This window comes from Ctenopharyngodon idella, chromosome 10 (assembly GCF_019924925.1).
Source record: "Ctenopharyngodon idella isolate HZGC_01 chromosome 10, HZGC01, whole genome shotgun sequence".
Taxonomy (NCBI): domain Eukaryota; kingdom Metazoa; phylum Chordata; class Actinopteri; order Cypriniformes; family Xenocyprididae; genus Ctenopharyngodon; species Ctenopharyngodon idella.
In genome coordinates, this window is record NC_067229.1 from 21123384 (window position 1) to 21133817 (window position 10434).

General features: G+C 32.9%; 1 protein-coding gene across 3 annotated transcripts in view; it reads right to left on the reverse strand.

Annotated features, from left to right (window-relative positions):
* Window positions 1-10412, reverse strand: part of LOC127521415 (lisH domain-containing protein ARMC9) — a 44813-nt gene extending 34401 nt beyond the window's left edge. Inside the window, exons 1-11 of one of the 3 annotated variants that reach the window (XM_051910665.1) lie at window positions 10023-10412; window positions 9721-9759; window positions 9479-9564; window positions 9259-9384; window positions 8532-8702; window positions 8107-8262; window positions 7725-7817; window positions 5862-5886; window positions 4964-5121; window positions 4758-4856; window positions 2664-2699 (exon numbers count right to left, since the gene is read on the reverse strand). In XM_051910665.1, coding sequence (XP_051766625.1) covers window positions 2664-2699; window positions 4758-4856; window positions 4964-5121; window positions 5862-5886; window positions 7725-7817; window positions 8107-8262; window positions 8532-8702; window positions 9259-9384; window positions 9479-9553 — 939 coding nt within the window. In that variant the 5' untranslated portion in view covers window positions 9554-9564; window positions 9721-9759; window positions 10023-10412. The remainder of the gene's footprint in view (window positions 1-2663; window positions 2700-4757; window positions 4857-4963; window positions 5122-5861; window positions 5887-7724; window positions 7818-8106; window positions 8263-8531; window positions 8703-9258; window positions 9385-9478; window positions 9565-9720; window positions 9760-10022) is intronic. The other 2 variants (XM_051910664.1, XM_051910666.1) reach the window with 2 other exon arrangements.
* Window positions 10413-10434: the final 22 nt, after the last annotated feature.

A 10434-nucleotide genomic window follows, 5' to 3' on the forward strand; every position in this document is an offset into this window, starting at 1 on the left:
GTTAGTGAGAGGAATTCCCCAAGATCATTATAGCGCTGCACCTACAAGATCTAATTTCTAACAGAGCCAACGAGCGCAGCAAATTCTGGAATCTCAAGGATACAATTAGAGGCTTTCCCATGGGGGAGGGATACACTGAAACCCAAGAGAAGGCGGATCAAGTAAGCACAGGTTCAAGTAATTCGTTCGGCATTATTTGGGGTATGAGGATTGCTTATATTTGATTGTTTGTTTTGCTGTATGCAAGTATGTGAAGCCATCTTTTCCTGTCAAATGTAAACATCCTTCTCTGAAGGGCTGTTTATGCAAGTTTGAGTTTAAAACTGGTTTGAGGAGAACAGTCCGGATAGCCAGAGTTATGCGAGCACTCTCAAGTTTGGCAAATTTCAAGTGTTTGCTTAGGATATTTGCAGACCGTCTGCATACGTGGATTTAACAATTATGAGAGTTTGCACATAATGAATGTGTCCTGGTTGAAAAAAAAAGTCTCTTATGCTCACGAGGTGGCATTTATTTGATAAAAAAATACAGTACAATCAGTGATATTGTGAAATATTATTACAATTTAAAATAACTGTTTTCTATTTGAGTCTAAAATGTAATTTATTCCTGTGATCAAAGCTGAATTTTCAGCATCATTACTGCTGCCTTCAGTGTCACATGATCTTTTAGAAATCATTCTAATATGCTGATTTGCTGTTCAAGAAACATTTATTATTATCAATGTTGAAATGTTGCATAATATTTGATCAATGCCACGCACCAGGCATGTTGTGTCACTATAAGAATCACAATCTTTTCTTTAAAGGGTTAGTTCACCCAAAAATGAAATTTCTGTCATTTATTACTCACCCTCATGTCGTTTCACACCCGTAAGACCTTCATTCATCTTCGGAACACATATTAAGATATTTTTCATAAAATCCGATGGCTCAGTGAGGTATGCATTGCCAGCAAGACAAATCACCCATCACTAGATATTGTCATAAAGTCGTTATTTTGTTTTTTTTGGTGCACAAAAAGTATTCATGTCGCTTCTTAACATTAAGGCAATTTTAAGGCATGCAATTTTAAATACATTTTTAGTAGCTTTCTGGGCATTGAAATTGTTAATTGTCTTGCTGGCAATGCAGGCCTCACCGAGCCATCGGATTTTATTAAAAATATCTTAATTTGTGTTCTGAAGATGAACAAAGGTCTTACAGGTGTGGAACGACATGAGGGTGAGTAATTAATGACAGAATTTTCATTTTTGGGTGAACTAACCTTTTAAGGTGTTTTGTACCCACAAAAAGTTGTGATTTATTAAGTATTATTACTCGGCTCTGTGGAATACTTGATTCTGATTGGTCAATGGCACCATCCAGCGGTATGTTATTCCCTGATAACAACCGCTGAAAACAGTTAACACAGGCTCATCCGGGTTACTGAAGTCTGCAGCGCCTATATGCTTGTTAGGAACTGGTTTTCCTCGTGGAAGTTTTGCCTTTTGTGAGCTAATAAAATATTAAAAAGCAGTCAAATTTTGTGTAGTTATTTAATTATGTCATCTGGTATCGCGGACTCGCTCTCTTGTTTCATACAAAGCAGCTGCTGACATTTTGCGACGATTGTTTTGTTCACTGTAATGGATTAAGATAACAAACAGGTACAATTTTAAATCAGTTTAATCTCAGATCAATATCTTATCCCCATAATTATTTATGTGGCGAAATGCCGTGTAATATGCCGTATGACTGTACCATATCTCTTAAATGTGTTTCTGTCTAGTTTGAACTTGCCGCAGGAGCAACTGCTCTCTCCGCGGAAGTAGACTCAGATCAATATTTCGTGTCTAATTATTTACTTATGTGGCAAGTAGCCGTGTAATAAGCGGGATAATGTACATCCATCTGGTTGTTATGTCAGAATAAACCCCTTCAGGCTGATCACCCTGTCGGTGTTTAATCTGAGATAACAACCGGCTGGATGTACATTATCCCTTACTTGTTGTCTTACTATTCTTGAAAATATCTAAGCATCCTTAAAGAAAAAAGTAACAAGACTTTTTTTTAAGATAATAAGACTTGTTTTCAGAGAATGTTTAATTAGGTTTAATTTTGATTCATCTTTGGCAAATTATTCATTTTATTTATTTATTATTTTATGGTGTATTTATTTTTTTCAGAGTGTTTCCTCCTTCCTTCTTCACTGTAATCTGGCAACCAAAAAATTGTCACCGTTGACGTGTAAATGTAGGAAGGCATGTGATTTATTTATCTGATGCCAGGAAGTCGCAGATTATATCAAAAGGGAAAAGGAAATATTTTTCATGACATGACCTGCAATATAACCAATTTTTGTCCTTTTTGTAACAGTTTGGGATTTATACTGTCCACTCTGGGGAACTGGAGACAAATAAGTGAAACAAATACTAAGCAGTCTTCAATGTAGTCAGTATTATGTGCTTCCTTTGGGATTCAGCAACAATGTACATGCCTGTTGGACAAAGTAGATCATTCTTAGACTGAACAAGAACGTACGTCCCATGACACTAGTGTGATCTAATGGGAACTAGGGAACTAGGCTTTGGGACGAAATGCAAAGGAGGAAGAAGACAGGCAGGGCTAATGGTTATGCAGGCAAGACCAGGAGGTAAGACAATGAAACATTCAGCAACTTACATATCCATCATCATAAGGGCTCATAGAGTAATATCCCTTCATGAACAGATGATCAGACACACACAAACACAGAGGAAGATATGATTGAGGACACACTCAAGTTAAAAAAAAAAAAAAAAAAAAACATTTTAGGGAATGTCAGACTGTCCAACCACTATGCGATTCTTTAGAGGCTATGAATGTGAAAAATTTTGGGTTGTTTATATTACAAATACTCATCACATATGTTATGTAACACTTCAGTTGCTTTAAGTTAATAAACCATGATAGAAACTGAAAAAACACAGACTATATCATAAAAGCAATACATTAAAAAAAGCTCCAATTAGTGTATATCTAAAGGTGCAGTCACATTAGCAAAATTTCGGTGAAATATCGCAGGCCAAAAGGGTTCTATTTTTAAAAGTATGAAGTAAAGCTCACACAAACCGAATGAATTAGGCCTACTATTATTCTTAATGGTAATTCATTACTGTAATAATATGAAAAATAATGGTTTTTATTTATTTATTTATTTATTTTTATTTAAATGAGCATTAAATAAAGTGACAAATACTACCACAATCTATAACTGTAATATTTTTAATTTCAATGACATTACGGTAATGAGAATTAGATTTCTATGCATTACGGTAATGACAATTTGTAAGCAAATGTGCTTAATTGCTTCAAATATAATGTCAAAATGAAAAAGACATAATAGTTCTAAAATAAGCTTATTTTAGGTACAATATTATTGAGTATATCTTTATTTTGATTTTGGGGTTAATTTAAGTCATTAAGTAATATACACTAATTATTAATTACACTGTCTGAGCACAATAGCGGAATGTCAGTTGTGTGGAAATCTTTTGCATGGATTCCTACTGAAATGACTGGATTTCGCCTGCGAAAATTCACCAAACAGCGGTAAATGTGACCACAGAATGTGTTTTTTGTTAAAAAAATGTGAGACACAGGGAAGTGAAATGAAAAATAATGAAAGGTCTGGAGACATGTTTTTTAAAAGTTGAACTTCTAGAACACTGTAATATGAAAAATATTACTTAAAATGAAACTTATTTTACTATTACTATGATTTTTCCCATTGTTAATAATTACATTTATGATAATTAAGCAAAATTCCATTTGTCATTACTATAATGCAAAAAAATCTATTTTCATTACTGTAATTAAATACACTACTGTAAGAAAAATTCTGGTAGTGTTCGCCACATTAATTTATGCTGATTTAAAAACAAATGTTTTGTATAATATTATGGTAATGAAGCACTATTGAGAACATTAAGAGACGTGAGGCACAACGATCAAACACGTTTGTCTAGTGCATGTTTACATAGAAAAGCGATGGAAAAGCAGCGCGATGGAATGAAAAAACTAGTTCTGTGTGTAAATTTATATGCAACGCACAGTGGTGAGTGAGTGAGTTACAGAATGTATGTCATGATGGACATGAGCAGATTTTTGAGCAGAAATTTCTCAGTTTCTGTGCTCTCAACAAAATGTTATTTTGCATTTGTAACATCACTGTCATGACAATTAAGCATTTTTAATTGTCCCATCCAATTCTTATTAACGTAAAAACAACAACAACAACAACAAATATTCTCATTACTATAATGCATCCAGACATTTTATTTTTAAGAATGTTTTGTAATTCCCATGAATATATAATATGAAAAATAATATTTGATTTTTATCTAAAACTAGCATATATTAAAGAGATTTCCATGCATTACGCTAATGACAATTTGTAAGACAAAAGATATGCTTTAATGTCATGAATATGACATCACTATGCAAAAGTCATAATAGTTCTAAAATTATCTTATTTTAGGTACAATATGATTTATTATAACTTTATTTTGAATTTGGGGAGAATTTAAGTAATTAAGTAAAATACACCAACTGAACAAAGAGAATCATTTGCTTGAAAAACAAATTGGTTTTGGGTGCAGTGTGGTCAAAGCCTAATATTTGGAAAAGTATTGCAACTTTTTATCCAACATTTTGGGAGCCAAATGCATACATACAAAAGTTGTATTCCCATCTAGGGTTTGTAAAAGCACAAAAACAGTGGACCCAGTGACTCACAGTGCCAGGTCTGGTGAAGTCTACACTCTGAGCAGCACTCTGTCTCATGTGACCACTGAAGAGCCGCATACACACACCCTGCAGGTACTCTGGGGAGATCTGCAAAACATTAAAGACATTCCCTTGAGCTTTGTCATGTGCAATTATCTGAATTTTTGGAATTGTGGGCGTAATTTGGGGACTTGTTTGTTGAGATGTTTGCTTGCCATCTTTCCACGGACTGTGGCCTCCAGTGAATCCACCAGCTCGGCCGTGATGCCAATAAGGTTGTGATGGTCAGCCTGCAGCTTAGCAAATCTCCTCATGTAGATGGTGGCCTTCCTTTCTGCCTCAGTCAGATGGAGCTGCATTTGCTGAATCGTTTCTGGATGACAAAACACACAAAGTCAAATAAGGGGTTGGTGTGTACGCATGAAGCAAAAAAGTTACATAAGTACAGCAAGTTAACAATTTCAGGGTATTACAGTGCATTTTACCTACAATCAGGACCAAAATTAACACTAAAACATTCCTCACATTATGCCACAAACACAAAAATATTTAGAACAAAAATGTTACGATTTTTGGTGGTGGCAGTTTGCAAGGAAAACAGATAATTAATACCATTATTATGGAGAATATTATACATATTTTATTTATTATAATAATTATATTATATTATATTATAAAACAAATGTAATTATTTCCCACAGTAGTGTAATCATGATTTACAAAGTGACTGGAGATTCAGGATTAAAACTACTTCCTCTACATGCTTCCCACACCTTGTGACCAATCAAATATGACAGCCATTTGTGATTACTGGATAAAGATTTTTTTTTTTTTTTTTTTTAATCTTCATCATTATTTTCAAAAATCAATATATCATTTATATCATGTACACTAAATAGAAAGTATTGTAAAACGTAAAACAAAATTGTAAAGTTCTAGTGACAGGTGCAATTTCATATACACGGAAAAACAGAAACAATCCCATTATTAGGGACAAAATTATACACATTTTAATTAAATAATTAATTAAATATTATATTATAATTTTGCTCATTTTGGACCCTACCAACAACACTACAGTAAAAATCTAGGAACTGCTTCAGAATAATTCACCTTTGTTGCCCTTTCCTCCATCGTTCTGGTTTCTTTGTGTTGAGGAGTCATGCCAACAAGTCATTTTCCATTTTGATGGATTAATGTCAGCAATTTTCCCTGCCCTCAAACTACATCAGTCAAAAACAGCCCCGTTTGCTCATCAAACACATCATTCAGAGGACTTGTTTTCACAATCCACGGCCCATTGTTCTGACACAAAACTAGAACGTACATTTTATATATAGACTATATACAATACACTTACATGATGTTTAATAATTATGCAATCATAATCCTCAGGCTTTCCTATATTACGACAGAGATTCAGCTATCAATAGCTGAGGTAGTCCACACATGCGCTGAGTTTATTGTAAATTAGCTTTGGTTGATTCAAAGGTGCACGGTTCAGCTGCTCTTACACAACCATTTATTCAATGCTCACGGCTATTTCAGGTTTTGGGTAAAACTATTTAAGAGCGATGATGTGTCATAAGGCAAGTATTGCTTTTAATATGGCTGGTGCTTAGGTTCAGTAAATTAAACAATCAACTAAACCTTTTTTTTTTTTTTTTTTTTTTTAAATCTTTTTATTGAAAGAACTCTCTTATGCTCACCAAAGCTGCATTTTGTTCTGCTTAATATTTTTATGGAAACCGTGATACTTTTTTTTCAGGATTCTTTGATGAAAAGCGAGCATTTATTTAAAGAAAAAAAAAAAACAACAAAAAAAAAGAGAAAAAAGTATACATTATAAATGTGTTTACTGTCACTTTTGATCAATTCACTGCATGCTTAAAAAAAACAAAGCATTATTATTATTATTTTATTATTATGTATATACTAAATTAAAAAACTAATTATTATTAGTACATTATTACTATATGTACGTTTTAAGTGAGATGAAGGCTATTAGTCATATAAGTAGTTCAGAACACATTTATTCTATAAAATGGTGTGCCCTCATGTTGGCCGCCATGTTAAGATCATGTGACCAGCTGAATTATGCTGTATCTCCATTACCTTCATTATCAGATAGGCTACTTTTATGCTTTTAAGACTACTGTTTTATTGACCTAAAAAAATATGTGTCTTTAAATTGTTCACAATATACAATGCTTCGGTTTCATATATCTGCTTTGATAGCTTTTCTTTCCTTTTTTTTTTAAAAGGCATAGTTCACCCAAAAATGAAAATTGTCATCATTTACTCACCCTCAAGTTGTTCCAAAACTGTATGAATTTCTTTGTTCTGTTGAACACAAATGAAGATATTTGGAAGAATGTCAGTAACCAAGCAGATCTCGCCCCCCATTTACTACCATAGTAGGAAAAATAAATACTATGGTAGTCAATGGGGGACGAGATCTGTTTGGTTACTGACATTCTTTCAAATATCTTCCTTTGTTTTCAGCAGAACAAAGAAATTTATACAAGTTTGGAACAACTTGAGGGTGAGTAAATGATGACAGAATTTTAATTTTTGGGTGAACTATCCCTTTAATACACATGGACGTCTTTTAAAGAAAAGCCACATACAGAAGCAGTTGCCATGAGATTAGAAAAGTAACATGCGATAAGGTTCACAGAGTCATTAAAAGTTAAACATTTTCATTGAGAAACCTTCTGAAGATACAACAAATTTAATTATTACCCAACCTACTAAACCTACTTCATTTACTTCTCACTGGACCAAGTGGGGATATATACATATACATACATACATATATATATATATATATATATATATATATATATATATATATATATATATATATATATATACACACACACACATGCATATATTTTAAAAAATACAAATAAATAACTTTTACAGGCTGGGAAATCATAGTTTTAAAATTATACTGTTGTGGAAAAAGGATACATATAAAGTTAAAAGCCTCGGTATGTTTGAAGCTTTCAGAGTCACTGAAAGGAACTTCTCCAGCCTTTCTCTCAACTCTGGCATCCAGGAATCCTATGATGAAGTAAAAAAAAAAAAAAAAAGACAACACATTAAATCCTTTTCTGTTCTCTCCATAAAGCAAGTGTTCAGTGTAACTGATATGTGCCATACAGAAATATATTAATTTTTCAATATGCTAGTATGATGTACCTATAAGACAATATCTCCTCTTCTAAGAACTAACCTCGGTTTTCAAAGCAATTTTTTGCAATGACTTTTAATCAGCTGATGCTTATTAGTAGATGTATGTTGTACCTGGATAAGCTCTTTTTTTTTTTTACGTTTTTTTTTTTTTTTCTACCTGGAAAAGCTCTTGGAAGGACGGATGCACCGTGGGATTGGGCACAAACGGTAGGGCATAGAATGGCAGGAATTCAGTGGTCTGGCACAGCGCCGCCCCTCTGGTCTCTAGGTAGTGTTTGAAATGTGTGATCCTGTTGTCAAACTCTGCTTTACCCTGCATTACACAATTAGAATTTTACATTAAACAAAAAAGTTATTTGCATTTTGACTGAAAGCCAAGACAATGTCATTTAAATATTGATTTAAATCATGCATTTGACTGAACGAGAGGTTTGCTTGAATATCTTATTTTATGAGGACATCTGTTGGTCAAACAGAGTACATACATTGTATAGTTCCTTATGTGTATACAGTCATTTATTTATTTATTTATTTTTAAAAAAGGTAATTTTATTACCATTACCAACAATAAAATGCACTTACGTGACTTCCTACAGGTGACTTCAGGGGGTATATTGTAAAATGAATCTGTAAGTAGAATTCCAGTTTCTGGGCCACTGGATCAAAATCCCGAATCTCTGGAGGAATATTTTTAGCCCACAGCTCAGAGAATACCTTATAGTCTCCATCATTGAATGAGCTGAGAAAATCATCCTATAGGAAGGGGAAAAAAAACTTTATTAAATAATGAATTAAGTTTATTTATTAAATAACAATAATCTTTTCAGTTGCTCTTCATTTTTAATCTTATTTTACTCTTTTAAAATTCACAGAGTTTGTGTAATGACCAGAAATAAAGCTTTTCTCTCATCATTACGTAAACATTTTACTTCTGATATTTAAATTTTTATTCTATTAGAAGAAAAAGAAAGTTTTGTAAAATGCTTGACAGGTAATGACAGCAATGTTGGGGACTTTTTTTTCCATACAAATATTGAAATAAATTAGATAGATACATAGATAGAAAGATAGATAGATAGATAGATAGATAGATAGACTTCATGAAAAAGTGCAAAAGTTTTAAAATAGGGAAATTCTGGCTAATAACACTAACAAGTTAGGATTAATTAAGGAGACCAAATTTAAGAGTTAAACTTTTGTTAATGTTTATAATAAGATTAAAGTAAGTAAAGCTAATCTATTAAAACACACACTGTGCATCAGAATTTCATGCTGTTTGTGAATAAATGACATCTGAAAACACTCTTACGTGAATGGCGATGGCTTTGGAGTCTCGGCGTGACGATCCTGCACTTTTGAGGGCAGGTTTTCCTTTGCGTTTGATTTCCTTTTCAAACACTATCGCAGTTTCTTCATACTCACCAAACTTCAGATACTGAACATTGTTATATTATTTGTCATTGTATGTCTATACATGTAAAATATTATTGTAATAAATAAATAAATTGATAAAAGTGATGTATGCCCACCTCGTTGATCATTGACAGCAGATCACTTTCACTTGCTAGATCCTCACCCATCCTTTGAGATTTTCTGGAGCTCATTGATCCACAATCTAATATATATATATATATATATAAATAAATAAATAAATACTTTAATACTGGAATACTGTGAAGAGCATAAAGAAAATATTAGATCTCAAGAAGAAGATGCCATCGCTAAATAACAAATAATACTTTTATATAGCATAGTACACGAACTTCAACACCTTTTTGCTGGCTAGGCTGTATGTAATCTCTGAGAAAACCTACACAAAACAAACAAAATACAGCATTTGCTTTACAAATAAGTCACTCGGGAACTGTTTTCCCATCTTCAGCCGCAAGGCAAAACAAACAAACAGTTTACGTAGAATTAAGCTAAACCAACTCATATATGCTGTTGAAAACACTACACACATTTATTCGTATATAATGACGAGCAGAATGCACATAACGTTATATAACATATAACGTTAGCTGGCGTGCTTGTTTGATAGCCAGTTTGCAGTATAAATATAACAGAACTCACCTCACTTAGAATATATTAATGTACAACCGTCGCTCAACATATCTGGTGTGTTTTACGTAAAATCTGTAGAGATATATATGCCATTAAAGATAATTTCCGCAGGATAAACAGAAGCTGTTTGGCTAAATGTGGCGGTAACCATGAGGAAGACGCTTTCTCCTAACAACCGCAACGGAAGTACGGTTGCCGGAAATATTTGTCGTAAAATGTTGTAGTTTTACGTGAGATAAAATGTAGTCATTTGTATTTTTGTTGGTGATCCCGTTGGCGTGAGAGTTTCAAAAGGGAAAATTAATGGTTTGTTTCTTTGAGTATGGAATTATTATAATCACCAGTGGCATGATTTTTTTTTTTTTTTTATTATTTTGTCTTGCAAGCCTTCTAAAAAGAATGTATACTTAATCACTTGTAT